This window comes from Phyllostomus discolor, chromosome 12 (genome assembly GCF_004126475.2).
Source record: "Phyllostomus discolor isolate MPI-MPIP mPhyDis1 chromosome 12, mPhyDis1.pri.v3, whole genome shotgun sequence".
In the NCBI taxonomy this organism is placed as follows: Eukaryota; Metazoa; Chordata; class Mammalia; order Chiroptera; family Phyllostomidae; genus Phyllostomus; species Phyllostomus discolor.
This window is the reverse complement of record NC_040914.2, coordinates 42,412,830-42,430,204: the sequence shown is the minus strand read 5'-3', so window position 1 is coordinate 42,430,204 and position 17,375 is coordinate 42,412,830. Positions and strand designations below refer to the sequence as shown.

General features: G+C 61.1%; 1 protein-coding gene across 2 annotated transcripts; it reads right to left on the bottom strand.

The window, feature by feature from the left end:
* Nucleotides 1-854: 854 nt before the first annotated feature.
* Nucleotides 855-16,783, bottom strand: LOC114488677 (alanyl aminopeptidase, membrane). Of its 2 annotated transcripts, none has more exons than XM_028502438.2 (20): nucleotides 15,988-16,783; nucleotides 15,347-15,489; nucleotides 15,053-15,201; nucleotides 14,544-14,670; nucleotides 14,288-14,442; nucleotides 13,999-14,112; nucleotides 13,743-13,886; nucleotides 13,541-13,606; nucleotides 13,333-13,398; nucleotides 11,654-11,829; nucleotides 11,357-11,436; nucleotides 10,048-10,178; nucleotides 9,897-9,952; nucleotides 8,932-9,079; nucleotides 6,427-6,518; nucleotides 5,852-5,962; nucleotides 5,555-5,722; nucleotides 4,617-4,757; nucleotides 4,171-4,252; nucleotides 855-1,429 (listed from the first exon to the last, which is right to left on the bottom strand). In XM_028502438.2, the coding sequence occupies exons 1-20, from the start codon at nucleotides 16,584-16,586 to the stop codon at nucleotides 1,277-1,279; spliced, it is 2,901 nt and encodes a 966-aa protein (XP_028358239.1). In that variant the 5' UTR covers nucleotides 16,587-16,783; the 3' UTR covers nucleotides 855-1,276. The 2 variants fall into 2 exon arrangements, with proteins under 2 accessions (XP_028358239.1, XP_035868221.1); XM_036012328.1 differs by having other exon boundaries at nucleotides 15,053-15,206; nucleotides 15,352-15,489.
* Nucleotides 16,784-17,375: the final 592 nt, after the last annotated feature.

The window sequence follows — 17,375 nt, the reverse complement described above, 5'->3', positions numbered from 1 at the left end:
ACACTGGCTGGCCCCACCCCACCCTTTGAAGTGCAGACACCCGTGGAGAACAGGGGGGGCCTTTCTCCCAGAGGGGAGAGGCAGTGAGGGGAAGGGGCCGGTGGGGCCTTGAAGCCGGACACGGGACCACAGTGATAGCCAGCTCTTCTTACTTGTCGGCCAAGTGGTAGGGGGTGACTCCTTCCTTCCCCACACCAGCCCTAGGATCCGGCATCCCCATCGTGCAGGCGGCGAAACCAAAGCCCAGGGGTTTTGGCCACTTGTCCACAAAACAGTGGCTGAGCCACGACCGGAAGCCAGGCCTCAGGAGTCCAGGCCCCAGCGGCCAGAGCCCCGCTGACCTTCACTAGACCTTCGGTCAGTGGCCTGGCTCCCTCCCTCCCACCAGCCCAGTGCTCAGCTGGGCCTCGAGGGGCTGAGGCCCAGAGGTGCCTCCTACTGCCTAGGTGTTTGCCCAGAAATTCCCAGCAAGATCAACGTGGGCCGTGGAGCCCGTGAGTCCCAGGCCGTCCCCTCCCCAAGGTGACGAGGAAGGCCCCTGCCTTTTTCAGGTCACTGCTCTTGAAAACAGTTGGGTTACAAATGGATGTCACCTCCACCCACCACGGGTCCCGCAGTGGGGGCAGGATAGCACCCAGCGTCTCAGGCCCGCCGCGGGAAGGCAGGCGAAATGAGCGTCCGGGCAGACAGCGCACACCGGCATTTTGCAGGAAGGACCGGCGACAGGCCGGGGGGGGTGGGGGGGGCTTCCCACCCATGCACCCTGGGGGTCCCAGAGCCCACAGTGCTGCCCAGATTCCCAGCTTCCCTCCAGCCCAACTCCCCAGCTGTGGTCAGACTCACTCCTGCTCCGGTTTGGTAATGAGCCCAGAAGCTCATCTAGAAATCCTTTATCTACATTTTCTCTTAGAAAAAAATATACAGATTTGGTGCCCTGTGGAGTCCCCAGGGTCAGGGTGTTCATGGGAAGGCAAGAGAGGGCGCAGGGCAGCTCCCCAAGGCCGTCCACGGTCCACTGAGGGCTTCTGTTGCTCTGGCCTTAGAGCCGGGCTTCCCTGAGGTCAGCCCCAGGGCCCTGAGTGCTGTGGGCACGAGGGGCAGGGGCTGGGAGGTGCTCGGACCGTCCGGCCATCAGGAGCTGGGTTGGCACCATGCACAGAGTGGAGAGAACATGGCTGAGGGCTTTGTTCAGGAGTGGGGGCCCCCACAGTGGGCCACTGGGACAGATGCACGGGGAGGCCTCTCCCATGAGGGCCAGGTGACCACGGACTGAGGGCTACAAGCTGTTGTTTGCGAACCACTGCTCCACCACGTCCTTATTGTCCTTCACCCACTTGATGTTGGTTCTGGTCTTCTCCAGGGCCTGCTCCAGAGCCCGCGTGGCCGAGCCGAAGCCTGTGCCCGCGTTGTCCTCCTTGAACTGCTCCAGCTGCCAGGAAGGGGAGAAAGACTCTCAGCCCAGGCTGGGAAGGGGAGTCCCGTCCTCTGTCCCCCACCCCCAACTCCAGGGCAGGGCCCGGATTCTGGGGACCGCAGCCTGTTCTCCCCCCAAAAATGTTTCCCCTCCCCTGGGGCCAAGTCCTGATCTGGCGCAGAGCTCAGAGATGACAGCGCCTCCAGGCTTAGACCTGGCTCCCCGGCGGAGTCAGCCCTCAGAGCGAGGTTCTCCGTGGAGCTGACTTAGACTTGCGGTTTTTAACCCAGTCACAGTCTCAACCCCATGCAGGGAGGACAGAGGGACAAATCGGACACACACTACAGGGACCAGCCAGCCACACTCCGCATGTGGCCATTTCCACTCCGCAATGCACATGACCCAGCTGCTTCAACAAATAAATGGTATTTTTTTAAAAGGAGATTTTACAGATTAAAATGTATAGTAGCACTAGAGGTTGGAACTAAGGCAATTAGACAAGAAAGAAAGAAGTGAAACTATCTCTACTTGCAGATGATGTGATTTGCATAGAGAAAATCCTAAGAAATCTACAAAAAAAATCGTATTTAAACTCATGAGTTCAGCAAGGTTGCAGGACACGAGCGATGTGTAAAAACCAATTGTATTTCTACGCACTAGCAGTGAAGAATCCTAACACAAAATTAAGAGAACAGCTTCATCTACAGCAGCATCGAGAAGAATAAAATACCGGGAATAAGTTTGACAAGACAAGTACGAGACTGCTAAGTGAAAACTACAAATCATTGCTAAGAGGAATGAAGAAGAGCCCTGGCTGGTGTGGCTCAGTGCATCGGGTGCCAGCTTGCGAACCAAAGGGTCGCCAGTTCGATTCCCAGGCGGGGCACATGCCTGGGTTGCAGACCAGGTCCCCAGTAGGGGGCGCACGAGAGGCAGCCTCGTTGATGTTTCTCTCCCTCTCTTTCCCCTTCCCTTCCCCTCTCAATATATAAATAAAATCTTAAAAAAAAAAAAAAGAAATGAAGGAGACCTAAGCACAAGGACAAGAGACCCAAATAAATCTGTGTCAAGAGACTGGCAGACCTGATGTTGTCAGCCTGGCAATAGTCCCCAAACTGTTCTGCAGACTACACACAATCCCCATCAAAGCGCCAACGGCCCCTTTTTGCACAGCGCGACACGCAACCCTAAATTCACAAAGAACGTCCAGGGACCCAGAAGAGCCGAACAACCTTGAACAGGGACCAAGTTGGAGGACTCACGTTCCTGATTTCAACCCTGACTACAACGCTACCGTGACCACCCATGACAGAGTGGCGCCGGCACGAGGATGGACAGACAGACCGACAACGCAGAAGCGAGACTCCGGTTGACCGGCGAAAGAGAACTGAGAGTCATGGGGGTTTGCAACGGGGGCACCAAGACCATTGGATGGGGGACAGAATGGTCTTCTCGGCAAACGGTGCTGGGACAACTGGGACCACCCACAAAATCAAGCGAGCAGCGACCGAAGTCCTCCATGTAAGACTGAAAATGAAAAGGCCCTTGGTAAACACCCAGCGGTCGGTCGACCTCCGTGACTCTGGATGAGGCCACAGCTTCTGAGACATGGCTCCTGAAGCACAAGCCACAACAACAACGAAGCAGAGAGGTGGCCTTCGTCAGAGCAACAGACTTATGTATCGGAAGACACTGCTGCGGCGACGTGGGCATAAGGGGACTACACGGCAATGGGAAAAAAAATACAATAAAGGTTTAGTTAAAATGAAGAAAAAAATAAAAAGGACACCACTGGCCCCGGCTGGGCAGCTCAGCTGGTGGGGGCGGTGTCCCAATACCCAAGGTTGCAGGTTCGATCCCCGGTCAGAGCACATAACAAGCAGCAACCAATGAGTGCATCAATGAGGGGCACGACAAACCCATGTTTCAGAGGGAGGAATGATACACGCTGCAACATGGATGGGCCTTGAGGACATTACGCTAAGTGAAGGAAGCCAGACACGGATTATGAGCCAATCGTACGAGGTACGCAAGCTGATGGAGGCAGCAAGTAGGTTCGTGGTTGCCTGGGGCTGGGAAACGGGGGACAGGGAGCAACTGCCAGTGGGTGCAGGGTTCCTTTCGGGTGTGATGAAAATGTTCTAGGATTAGAGGGTGACGGTTGCCCAACCTTGAGAATATACTAAAAGCCAGTTAAATGGTGAATTTTATGAGACATAAACTCTATCTCAAATTTTTTAAAAAAATGCCACATCAACCTAAATCAACGAGTTCACTTTGGCTTCTAATTCAAACATAACATATCCACGGGAAAAACAATTTTTTTCCAAAAAAACTTAAGAGAATCTGAGAACGGGCTGGCTCTAAGGTGACCACTAATTTTCCTGGGTTTGCTAACAGCAGGGAAATCATGTTTTAAAAAATGCCTCTGTTTCAGATAGGGCTAAAGTAGTTACAGGCGGCCTTATATAATAGTGTGGTTTGCCTGGAAATTACCCGCCCCCGGAAAGTGTCGGGAAGGCGTGGACAACTGTTCAGTCTGGGTGATGGGTGCGTGGAGGTTCATAATGTCACCCTATTCGCCTGTGCAAGAACGCCAAGGCGAACGTTTCTCAGTGAAGGGACACGCAGCTTCCCCTGAGCGTGCAGAGGCCTGACAACAGCGGGCCCACGCGCCCTGGGGCCACACTCCGCGGGAACTGAAAGGCGGCCACCCCCTCAGACTGGGGGGGACCCCAGGGTCCAGGGCTCCTTACCGCCTGCAGCTCTTCCTCAGTGGAGAAGCGCCGCGTGACCGCCTGGATGAGGTTGGAGAAGGAGAAGGAGCCTCCACCGTAGCTGCGGGGCGGGGTGGGGGGAGAGGCGAGCTGTGAGGACGGTGGGAACTAACTCACACTCCTCACAGCCGCCCTGTGATTGGTCCATCGTGTAGGCGCGACGACAAGACACGCCCATGGAGACTTGAACACAGGTGCCACCGCATGGGGTGTCCTGGCTCCCATCTCGCCAGAGATGGCTCCCACAGCCAGACTTTTCCTTTCCTCTCAGTGGGAGAAGGGACGGCCCATCCCCCACCTGGTCTTCCCATTCCTGCCCCCCTCCCCCAACCACGCAGGTCCCACCACACCTCTCCCACCGCTGTGCTGCTCTGGGCACAGAGACCACCCTCAGGGCACCCCAGGCACGTCCTCAGAGGACTCACTCCTCAAAGAGCTTCTTCCAGTTCGTCTGGACAAAATTCCAGGCCAGAGTTTGCCCCACGACGTTGCTGGCGATGCTGGTGATGCTGGAGGTGGCGTCCTGCTTCCGGATGAGGGTGGAGTTCAGGGTGTACCGCAGGTACCTGTGGGGGCAGGATGCTCGCTGGTGACCACCGGCCAGGGCTGCAGTCCGATGATCCGACAGAGAAGCCCAGCTGGTAGAAGGCCCGCCCCCCTCCCGCCCTACACGCGTTCACAGCCCTTTGGCATGCTGAGGGCTGACGACCCCGTGGTCCTGCCTCCCTCCTGTGGATGCGACACTGAATGCCCAAAGCAGGGTCACCGGCTATGCCATGTGTCATGCCTGACATGGCCCTGGCATGTGACAACCATCTGGTGGTGAAGGAAGAAAGGGAGGAGGGCCAGAGCCCCGAGCTCTGCACCAGGTAGGGCAGCCACTACTGTCTTGGACACGGAGGGTGGCCCTTCTCCACTGCGGTCCAGGAGATGGTGTATGAGAGACCCAGCCAGAGCCAGGAGCCCTCATCAAGGGCTTGGGGGGTGCCCAGCTGGGCCCCCAGAAGGACTCAGGTCCTGTGGGGCCACCGCCCTTCAGAGAGAGAGAGGGAAAGTGAGCCATGGTCAAGTAAGGGCTGAGACGTCCCAGCAGCTCAAGGCACAGGGCATGAGCCCAGACCTGGGTTCGAATCTGGGCTCCACCACTCATTGAAGCTTCCGGATCTTGGGCAAGCGGCTGTGCCTCTCCGAGCCTCGGTGTCCGCGGCTGTGAAACGGGAGCACCCTGCCCCGCTGCTCGGCTTTGCGAGAACCCCCGCGAAGGAGAGCGTGGAGGCCCCGGCGAGGCCGGCTCTCCCTCGCCCACCTCGGCATCCCGGGGGTGCACCAGGGCACTGGTCCCGCCCTGGCGGCCCGTCCTCACCTGTCCAGGAGCCAGACCTGCTTGGTGCAGGCCAGGGCCGCTCGCAGCTTGTCGGCTTCGTTGACGAGCGTGGCTGCTCGGAACTGCTCCCAGGCGAAGTTCCACTCCTTCTCACCACCCTCGGCGATGGCGTTGCAGTAGACGGTGGACCGCAGGTTGGGGTGGATTCTGGTGCGGGGTGGGTGGGAGTCAGCGGTGGAGCGGCAGCAGCAGGCAGGGTGGGATCAGGGCCCGGTGAGGACAGGGCTGTGGGCTTGAGGGATGAAGGAAGGCTGGGGAGGAGCCGGGGACACTCACGTGTTATTGCTGGGGTTGTCCATCCACTGGCGGAAAAGTCCGGACACCAGGCTCTGGCACCCAGGGAGCCCATTGGAGCAGGCGGTGCTGATGGCGTTCACCTCGTTGTACCTGCCCGGGGAGGGCGCTTGCTCAGCTGCCGGGCCCAGACTCTGGCCCGGACTCTCCAGCTGCCCCACGACTGCAGGCCGGGGCAGCTAAGGCTGCAGCCCACCCAGTCCTCTGGGTCCCCCTTGTCACTGTGTCCTGGACAGCCGGGGAGGGGGCACAGGGGCCGGCCCGGGGCCCAGCCCCAGCTCCCACGCCCAGAATCTCAACGACCGGGTCGGGGAGACGGCCTCAGAGTTTTAGTTTGGGCCTTCGTGCCAAGAGGCCAGATGGGCCCACAGCCCACACACAGAGACTCTGGTGGGGCCTCCTGCTCCCAGGCAGGGCCACTCCCCGCCTGGTGATTTCTAGTCCCGCCAGGAGCTGGGAGGGCCAGAGAGGGACACTGCCCGGGTGCTGCTCTGGGCTCCCCAGGTCAGGGTGGCTGGGCCCCCATGACCTCCAGACCCAGAGGGAGTCATACTCACTGGTCCATCAGATTTTGTGGGCGCTGAGTCCAGTCGTTGGTGACGTTTCGAAAATGCTCGAAGAGGGGTGTGACCTGCTTCCTCAGGTAGTTCTGAGGAACCGAAAACATCAATAGCTTAGAAGGGGAGAGGCAAGCCTGACCCGCCTGGAGCCTCAAGGAGCCTGTGAGGTGGGTGCGCAGGACGCACGGGGGAGATGGCCATGGAAGGATGTTCTGACAGCACTCGGGGGCAGGGCTCACGCAGCTCGGGGGCGGGGCTCAGGCAGCGCTCGGGGGCGGGGCCGAGCCAACCCACTGCGTGTGTCACCGTCTCTTAAAGTATGATTCCTGGATTGATGTGTTTCCTCCTCCTGCTGTTCCTTTCCTACCTAAGGTACCACGATCGTGCACACTGTACTTTTTTACCCGGCACTGTAACGTAAGCCCCACCCCATGTTGTTAAAATCCTTTGCAGGCCCTGGCGGGGTAGCTCCGCTGGTGCGAGTATCATCCTCATACGCCAAGGCTGCGCGTTTGGTCTCTAGTCAGGCAATGAATGCATAAATAAGGGAAGCAACAAATCGATCTTCCTTCCTTCCTCCCTCTCTCTCTCGCTCTCTCAAATCAATACATTTTTAAAAAGCATTTAAAAAACTTAAATATTTTTAAAAATTTTAAAAAAAAAGAACTTCGGAAAAGCCTGTGATGAGTTCGGAGATGCTGGGGCCAGGAACAGCCCCCCGGAAGTTCACAGATACGACAGAAGAAAGGAACGCAACCTACAGAGGAGAGCGGTGGGCAGGTCCTGGAGGGCAGAGCAGAAAGCCAACAGGCTGGAAAACAGGACAGGAAGAAAACGGGAGGACCAATCCAAAAAAAAAAAAAAAAGAAAAGAAAGAAAGAAACAGGAACAAAGGAGAGGAAGAACGTTTGAAGGAGCGATGCCAGTGCGTGTCCAGACTGGGAGAGCAGAAGGATGAGGAAGGCGGGCGCGCCAGGACTGAGAGAAGGGCCCGCCGCTCGCTTCCTGGAGGGACTCAGAGAACCGGAAGAAAGAAAAGCTCTGAGTTTCTCATTCGAGATGAGACGTCGTCCGTGCAGCGAGATCGGACACGTTCGAGGCATAATTTCCAGCGCAGACACTCTAGACCCAGGCGAGCTTTCATTCCAGGGTGACGGTGGAACGGGCATTTCAGACAAACTACCCCAGAATGTCCACCTCTTCTGGAATATCCACCTCCACCCAGCCTCCCACCCCTCGCCCGAGAGACAGAACACTCAAGGAAGAACCCCGGGGGCTCAGAGACCGGGAGAGCCTCCCAGCAGCACAGCTGAGTGGGTTTCTAGAAGAAAACAGGGGTGTCCCGGGGGACTGGAGCAGAACTGCTGTATTAGCTGATGCATTTACATAAGGAGAAAAAGCCCTGGCTGGCGTAGCTCAGTGGATTGAGCGTGGGCTGCAAACCAAAGCGTCGCAGGTTTGATTCCCAGTCAGGGCACATGCCTGGGTTGCAGGCCGTGACCCTCAGCGACCACACATTGATGTTTCTCTCTCTCTCTCTCTCTCTGTCTTTCTCCCTTCCTTCCCTCTCTAAAAATAAATAAATTAAATCTTAAAAAAAAAAAAGAAAGAAAGACAAAACAACTTCTCCTTAAAAAAAAAAAAAAAGGAGAAAGAAGGAAATACCCACGGGCGCCCTCGGTGTGGCTCAGCAGACAGTGGACGGTAAGTAAAGGCTGCCTGCCCTTGACCCAAAATTGTGATCCAACCACATGCACGAGATGAGCTGAATCCAGGGCAGGCAGGTTAACAAGCTACCATGAGGTAAAACCTCATTTGCCATAAATACCTCATTTATCATAATAGGAACTTAATCATGTGAAAAGCGTTTAATAAAAAACAGTGATCTCTTCAAGCACGATGTGGTGGTGATGTAACGTTCCATCAAACGGGCACCCTGTCACCGAACCCTGACCGTGGACATTCAGGTGATTCCAGCTCTCTGGGCCTTTATTATCAACCGCACGGCCCGGCAGAGCCAGCGCCCCCTTCTGGTCTCCCTGGTGGGAGTCTGAGCGGCCCCCGCTTTAAGGCGGTGTATGCCTGCATCTCTCCCTTCTGCCCCTCGGGCGGGCTGGACAGGTACGGGCATGCTCAACTCACAGAGGGGTCACCGGGGCGCGGAGGGTCCCCGCAGGCGTGTAGCTGGGCAAGGACAGGCACCCGCCCCCCACCACAGTGGCTTTTTCTGAACGTGCTGACTCCCAGAACTGCACACTCTGCGGGGAGTCCGGGTCCCTCCTTTGCCCTTCTCAGCTGGTTCACCTCCCCAATCTGTCCTGCTCTCACCGCTCTGCCCAGCCCGTGCTCACAAAGGGCCCCGGCGCAGCGGCGGCCTGGAGGCTCTCGCCGCCAGAGGCAGTAGTAGCACCACCAACGTCCTAACGGCGGCGCTGCCGCTGCTGTGGGAGGCAGCGGCTGCACCGCCCGCCCTGGTGCCCCCCCGGCCACGCCCCTCCACACCTGCATGGGGGTGTAGGCGGTGGTGCGGTCCAGCATGAGCCTGAAGTAGTTCAGGCTGCTCAGGGCGGCCTGCCAGGGCAGGTATTCCTTCTCCTTGATCAGGAAGAGGGTGTTGTTCAGCGCCAGGGTGACATCAACCATGCCGGCACTGGGGACAAACAGAGGGGTTCGGGTAAGCACCCCTGCCCAGTCCTCTCTGGGCACCCCAGCCTCTTCCTGGAGCTGAGGTCCCACAGCCCCAGCTGAGCCAGCTCCACTGGGCTGGGGGACACGGGTGCAGAGTGGCTCCCCACACAAGGCCAGCCCCAGCCTGGCCCTCACCCGCTGCCCATCACAATCCTTTGCTTATTACCCCCATTTCACAGATGAGGAAACTGAGGCTTGGAGAGGTAAGGTGCCTTGCTCAAGGCCATAGAGCCCATAGAGACAGAGCTTAGATTCAAAAGGACAAAAAAAAACAAAAGTGCGTGTTCTTTCCTCAGCCGATCACTTCTCTGATTGTCCAGGCCCTCTGAGTCTTTCTCCCTCCCCCTCCTCAGGCTGTCTGCGCACGTGGGGTTCATACACGCCGTATCTATGGGCGACATCAGTTCATCTGCACCGCAGGTTGGCGGTCCTGTTGTCCCCAGATGTCCTGGCACCTAGCACAGTGACCGAGCACACAGCTCTCAGGCAAAGCTTGGTGCGGCGGAATGCAGTGTGCCTGAGGCACTGGGCGGGCCTGAGGGTGGCCGTCCTTGTGCCAGGCATGTGGCCTCAGGGAGGGCACTCAAACTCTTGGGTCTCAGGTTCCTTATCCGGGAAACAGGGGCCAAGGGCGGGGCTCCCGGGGCCCAGGGAGCCTGCTGCGCTGGGCCTGGCCTCCAGTGGGCTCGGCTGCGTCTCACTCTGGAAACCCACCTGCTTGACTCAGTCAGTGGGCCCTCCGGGCAGGGCCAGTTTGGGCCTGTAGGGGGCGTGCTCACCTGGCCAGATCGAAGCTGTCGTGGATGACCTGCGCCCGATTGAGGACAGGGATGTCCTGGAAGGGGTTGCAGAGGGTGTGACCTCAGGGTGGGACCTCGGGCTGGGCCTGGGGCAGGGGACAGGTTGGGCGGCAGACAGACTGACACCCACCGACAGGTTTTTCTTCAGCTGGCCCTGAATCTTCCTCCAGTTGTCTTCGTCATAATTCACCAGGTAATAGTCCGTCACATCGACGTTCAGCAGCACCCAGTCGTCGGGTGCGATCTTGAACTGTTCCTCGACTGTGGGGAAGAGACCAGAGCTGGGGGGTTGCTGCTCAAAGACCCCAGGCTGTCCCTGGACCCCCGGCCCCCGCTCCTCTCTCCGGGCCTCAGCAAGAGCAGCCTCCTGCAACCTGGCGGTGGCAGCAGCTGCCCCACGAGCCTCTGGGGAGATGCCAGGGAGGGGAGGAGTTGGAGTGGCAAGCAGGCTGCCCAGCCCACCTCTGCCTCTGGCAGGCTGCGACCTCAGGCAGGCCACATGCCCTGTCCGAACCCCAGTGCCCGGCCTGCCTCCCACAGCCCGCGTGTGCCTGGGTCATGCTCTGTTCTCTCACGTCCGGCCCACCCAGCTCCCCCTCCAGTCAGCGCCCCGGCGCTGCCCATTGGGTCCGTGGGGCTTGGCACCCCCCCCCAGCTCGCTCTTTCAGCCTTCCATCCTCTCTCCTGGCAGCCAGAGGGGACCCTCCCGCACCTACAAGTCAGACCCAAGCATCTGCCCACTTCCCACCTGCCCTAAGGAGACCTGTAGCCTGCAGGGACCCCTACGTAGCCCCCGCGCTAGCTGCTGCCTCTGTGCCTTACACTTGCTATTCCCTTTGCCTGGAATGCTTTTCTCCACCACCATTAGCCTAGCTCACCGCTGCTCTTCCTCTAAGACTCAGGTCACCTCCTCCAGGAAGTCTTCCCTGACCTCCCCATGAAGTTGAATCTCCCTTACCCCCAGCTCCTGGCCCCTGTGCCCAAGCAGCCCAGAGGCCACGCACACCTCTGCTGAAGCGCTCACAACAGCTCGGGAGAGTGTTTTAACTGCCTGTCTTCCTTCCCTTCGTCGGCAGCCTTGGCCTAGGCAGGGGACAATTTGCCTTGACCGTGGTTTCCTCCGTGCCTGGCAGGGTGGGGCTGCTCATACCATGGGCCAGGCACCGTTGAAAACACTTCATGTGGACTGTCTCCTCGACTCCTCCCAGAATTCAGTGGGGAAGCTACTGTTCTTGGCCCCATTTTACAGATGAAAAAGTCGGGACCAAACGGGGATGGTAACTTGCCCAGGGCCACACAGCTGGGCGGCAGCAGCAGAGATTACAACCAAAGCAGCCGGCTCGGCTCGAGGCTGCCGTCACCCCCAGCACAGGGGCCAGAAGCTGGGGGAGCAGGGGTGGGGGGTGGGGCTGCTGGCCACGAGGGCGGGGCTGGATTACCTTTGCTGGCTTCCTGCAGCCAGTAGTCCTTCTGCCTGACGCCAGCTTTCAGAGACGAGATGTGGACGATCCACTGGTAGCTGCAACCAGAGACCCGAGGTCGGGCAGTGAGAGGCGGCGGGTCGTGGCTGCTACTGGCGAACGGCAGCCCCCCACCCCGGGGCTCCCACTTCCCGCCCAACTCCGGCACCAGGCGCCTGCAGCCTCCTGGCCCAGGAGGGACAGCCTGTCCAGAGCCCCCCCCCCGGGGCTCGGGACCCTCACCGGGACGCCTGCCCTGGGACCCCGTCTACTCACTTGAATGGTGAGGGGCGGGTGGGCTTGGACTGGGGGTCCAGAAGGAAGTGCTGCTGGGAGACGTTCCCCGTCTTGGTGTCCACGGTGATGACGGGGAAGCCCATCTGCAGGATCCAGCGGTCCATGATTTTGCTCACGTTTGTAGGCAGCACGATGTTCGTCTGATTGTCCACAGCCTGGAAGAGGACGGCCGGGTGAGGAGGAGCCAGGGTCGAGGTCAGGGCCAGGGGGGGACAGGCGCGAGCACCCAGATGGGGCTGGGCGTGGGGACAGGCTTCAGGCGCTTGTCACTGTGCCCATAGGTCCTTTTGATCTCTTTCCGGGCATATGCATTGCTTTTTATTTTAAAGATTCTATTTATTTTACAGATGGGTAAGGAAGGGAGAAAGAGAGGGAAAGAAACATCGGTGTGCAAGACAAATATGGATTGGTTGCCTAGAGCCCGCCCCCAACTGGGGACCCAGCCTGCCACCCAGGCATGTGCCCTGAGGGGGAATCGAACCAGTGACCTTTTGGTTCACAGTCCGGCGCTCAGTCCACTGAGCCGCACCGGCCAGGGCTGCATCGGTTTTGTAATAACAACAAAACCCCAACAATGTCTGTTAACAACTGAGAAAACGAAAACAAGACCAGGGCGAGAAAGTGGGCGGAAGAGCAAGTTACGGGGTGCATGCAGGCTGAGAAGCGGGGAGCTCTGGGGGCTGCAGAAAGAGGGGGCTCAGGGGCAGAGGGAACAGGAGGGAGGGATGACGTTGGAAGGAGGACCTGGGCTCCGCTTTGCAGGACAGGAGAGACACAAGGTGGGGCAAGGAACACAGTGGAGGGGGAGGGGAGGGACTGACGCAATGGGGAGGAGGGGGAGGTGGGCCAGGCTCACGGCAGCTAGAACTTGGGTGGGGGTCTGACCAAGGGGACCCAGGAGCCCAGCTGTGATCTGTGACAAAGTCCTGGGTCTCCCCTCTCTGGTCAGCCCGGCCTTGGAGCCTGGGCGCCTGGGGACCGGAGGGACAGGAAGGCAACGGTGGGGGAGCAGCTGGCAGGGGAGCCTGGGGCACGGGGGGGGGGCTCCGGAGGGGGGCCACCCCAGTTGGGCTGAGGAGGGGGAGGGGGAAGCTGGGAGGAAGAGATGGGGACGACAGGGAGCAGACAGACCCAGCCTAGGAGAGGTCATCCGGGAGGGGGAGAGGGCGGGATGGACAGAGGGTGTCCCAGACAGACAGGGGCGCTCGGGGATGCAAGGCGACAGGAATGCAGGGAGGGGCCAGTTGGGAGGGCCCTGGCTTGTGCCGAGGGTGCTGGGGTGCAAGGTTGTGCCTGGGAGGGGCCGGAGGGCGCAGGGCGGCCAGGGCTGCTGACGGGCCGGGCCGGCAACTGGCTCCAAAGTCCTTGGCCGAGGCGGGCCTGGGCGTGGGAGCCGGGGGGGCCCGTTTCCTCGGTGCTGAGAAGGGGTGACTCCTGGGGAGCTGCCCACGGAGCGGGCAGACCGCCTGCCGGGGTTTCTCAAACAACGGCCTTCCAGGGGCCATCCCTGTGCCCGTTTCACAGGTGACCGACCACAGCACCAAAGGACCTGCCCGGGCTGGCAGGTGGCAGCGGCACTGGGCACGTCCCCTTCCACGGGGGCTACCGCCACCTCAGGACCCCCCCAGAGAATGGCTGCGGGGGCTGCTGTTACCCACCTTCTGCAGGTGCACCCACAGGTCCTGGTAGGTGGCACTCTTGTAGGCAAAGGCACTGAGGTAGGACTGTGGGAAGACAGGCCATGGTGAGGGCGAAGCCGGTGGCCCAGGCCCTGCCGCTCAGCCTCTGCGGCGGGCTGGGCTCGAGGACCTGAGCAGGGGCTGGAGGAAACCACCCCCCCCCCCCCGGCTGGCCAAGCGCACTCACCGCCAGGCCCTTCTTGAACAGATCCTCTGTCAGGAAGCTGGAGAGCATCCTGAGGACAGAGGCTCCCTGGGGGGAGGGACAGGGGCTCAGAAAGCTGCGCTCGGCTGGCAGGACCCCGTGGCCACAGCAGGCCGAGTCCCCACCGCTCTCCCAGCGCCCCCCCGCTCCCCGCCACCGTCCCCGCAGCAGGCGGGGGCAGCACCTTGCTGTAGGAGATGGAGTCGAACATCTCGCTGATCTGGGCGGGAGTGTTGACCTCCTCGGCGGCGGTGGTCAGCGGGTGGGAGGAGGCCAGGGCGTCCACGGCCATCACACGGTACAGCTCGTTTTGCACGATCATGTCTTTCTGCGAATCCCCAGCAACGGCCGTTCGTAGACGGTCCTGGGACCGGTGACCCAGCTCTCCCCCCGCCGCCCCCCTGCTCCCACACCCCAGGGCCCCGGCAAGGCTGGCTCACCAGGTTCCACGTGGGCTCGGCATTGTCAGCACCCAGGTACTCCACGTAGGAGGCGAAGCCCTCATTGAGCCACAGGTCATTCCACCAGGCCACGGTCACCAGGTTCCCAAACCACTGTGGGGGAGGGGGGTCAGCCCGGCCAGCGGCTCTGGCCCTGCAGCCACGGCGCCCAGAGCCATCCTTCGGGAGTGCCCGCACGTGCCAGGCCCCAGGCCGGCGACGTGGGCGATAGCCCCCCACCCACTGCCCTGGTCCCTTCTCAGCTGCCGGGGCCTGTGCCGCGGGGTACCTGGTGGGCCAGCTCGTGGGCGATCACAGTGACCACCCGCTCCTTGTTGCTGCTGGAGGACACTTGGGGGTCAAACAGCAGGGAGTTCTCCCGGTAGGTGACCAGCCCCCAGTTCTCCATGGCGCCGGCGTTGAAGTCAGGCAGGCCGATCTGGTCTGGGGAGGCCCGGCGGTTGGCGGGGCGGCCTCTGGGCGTGGAGCCCTCCCCCCACGGCCCTTGCCTCGTTCCACGTAAGGCCCCTGACCCCCTCACTCACCGGACTTTGCCAGGGGGTAGGGCGTGGCATAGTGATCGGCAAAGAATTTTAGGATGGGGCCGGTCACCTTCAGGGCGTAATCACCGTGACCTGCCGCGGTCGCGTTGGGCCGAGCCCAGATCCGGATCTGCAAAGAGGATGGAGGTGGGCCGGGGGCCCTGTGGGGTCCCGGGGCCTGGACGGGGTCACACCGTCAGGCCAGGCCCACAGCGGAGAGGGCTGGGGGTGTCTGGGGGCTGGGCGTCCTAGTGCAGACGGAGCCTTTGCGGAGTAACAGACGATGGTCATGGCCGCCGTCTGTCTGACTGGCACCCCTGGGTCGGGAGCCCCATTTGTTACGAAGAACCCATTTTTCAGATGCAGAGACTGAGGGTCAGGGAACTGGCCTCGGAGGACTCCAAGCCAGGGCTCAAACGCGGTGGCCCAGCCACGCGGGGGCCGGGGCGGGGACAAAGGGAGACAGGATCAGCCCTCGGGCGAGCGCCCCACCAGCGGGCCCATCCTCGTACCAGGACGTTGTTGCCAGCCGCCATGGTCTCCGTCTTCTCCACGGACGTGAACTCGCTCACGATGTAGGCCAGCAGGTAGGTGGACATCACAGGGGTGGTGTCAAACTCCGTCTCGTTCCAGCTGGGGTCGTCCTTCAGCACGCTGGAGTCTGGGCGAGGAGCACGCTGTGGGCATGAGGGCGGGCACCCTCTCCCCTGCCCCACACCCCGGCCTCGGGCACCCTGGGGTGCCAGCCCCACCCCCACTCCCCCCCACCAGGCCGTGCGGCCCCGGGGCGGGGCGGACCGGCTCACGTTTAGGCAGCATGTTGGACAGGGCCGTGAGGTTGTTGGGGTGGACGAGGGTGATGTTGAACCGGGCTTTCATGGCCGGCTCGTCGAAGCACGGGAAGGACTTCCGGGCGTCTGCCGACTGCATCTGCGTCGTGGCCAGCACCCTGCCCGAGCCAGCCAGAGTGTTACGGGGTTTGCTGGCAGCATGCCTGGGCCCGTGGCGGGGGGGCGGGGGGCTTCCGGGTGTTGCTGGGTTTGCAGGGGGCACGGATGGCTGGGCTGGCCGAGTCCCTGCCTCACCCAGGCAGCACCTGGGCCCCGACAGGCCAGCTGACTCCGGGAGACCAGAGCTCCTTCTGGACTCGGGGTCAAAGTCCCGGCAGGCTCCAGCACCGTATGGGCAGGGAAACCAAATGTCTCCCCTCTGAGCCTCGGTTTTCCAGTCTAAACAAGGGGTGTTTCCCTCACTCTCGCCCGGCTTTCCGAAGTCGGGGGAGGAGGCCCTCCGGGAAAGGGTTTGCGGTCTCGGGGGCTGCTCCCCGCGAGCTGCAGAGGAAGCCACGGGCCAGCCGAGGGGTCCAGAAGGTCCGAAGGCCTTCCACCCAAACCCTCCCTCAGCGCCCAGGACCTGCGCCCGCCGGGCACAGCCCGCCCCGACTCACTTTTTGACACCGCCGTCCATGTACTCGCTGCGGTAGAAGCCGGCCAGGTCGTCGGCCAGCTCGCCCTCGAACTGGCTCTCCATCTCGTACAGGCTGCCCTGCTGCAGCTGGCCCTTCAGGTGCACCACCAGGTACTCCGTGACCTCGACCAGCTCCGTCCTGTCGATGGCAGGGACCGGGGCGCCGTCCACGCCCCGCAGGGTCACCATGTGCTGATCCTGGGTCTTAACGTACTTGAGCTTCTTGCTGTGGATGATGATGACGTCGGTGGCCTCCTTGCATCTGAAGCGGACAGTGCTGGAGCCCTCGAAGATGTACAGGCCGTCCTTGTTGGCGGTGAGGTAGGGCCTCAGCCTCACCTTGTAGGACTCGGGCTCCAGTGTCCCGGGGAGGCGGTATCGATTCCACGGCTTGCTCTGGTCCAAGGTGGTGGCCACGGTGCTGCTGGGGCTGGTGGGGGCCGGCCCAGAGTTCTCGGCATTCTTGTTCTTCTCCTGGGAGTACACCACGGACAGGGCGATGATGGTGGCCACGGCCCCTAGGCCCAGGATGATGCCCAGGATGCCCAGGGGCTTGGAAATGTAGAAACCCTTGGCCATGGTGAGGGCACGGCACTCGGGAGGCTCTGGGCAGGCAGGAGACAGGGCAGCCTGGGGCCAGGCTTATATCTCCGAGGGGAGGAGCCCCACAGCCCTCAGACTGGGCAAAAATTAACCAGGGCTCAGAGAGGCGAAGGTCACTTCGCTGGGTAGGGCCGCGCTCTGTCCAGGCTCCCAGGAGGACACCCAGCAGCAGTGCACCTGCTAGAAGAAAACGGTGTCTGGTTACAGGCTGCTGGCTGCCCCGCAGCCCGCCCGCCGGAGGGCTGAACGGTCCCCGGGTCGTCTCGGGGTGGGACAGCCAGGCTCTGCGTGCAAGCCGGGATGGTGGGGACAGAAGCAGGAGGATGGAGGATCGAAGTCTGACTGAGGGAAGGACCTCCCAGGGGCAAGAGGTGGGAGACGCGGAGAAGGAAGAGCTGGTTTCCGGGTCAGGAACACGCCAGGTCTCCACTGCGGTCGGGGCCTGGAGGCAGGCGCAGGCTCCTGGGGGCCTTGCCGCCGGCCTTGCCGCCAGCCTCGCCTGCATTCCTGCAGGGCAAGCTGGGCTCCCAGGTGCACCCCCCACCCTCACCCCGCCACTCTTTCCCGGATATCAGCTCCCTGAGTGGAACGAAATAAGCTCCTCTGGCCTTTTAAGAGAGGAGGCCGGCGGGGGCTTCTTCACCTCTTGACCAGCCGTGACCTTGGGCTGGCAGCTTTACCTTCCCGTGACCTCTTTCCTCCCGACGATAGCTTCCTCCTCTCTTGTTTAGCAGAACCTCAGAACCACCCCTCCTCCCTCACTCA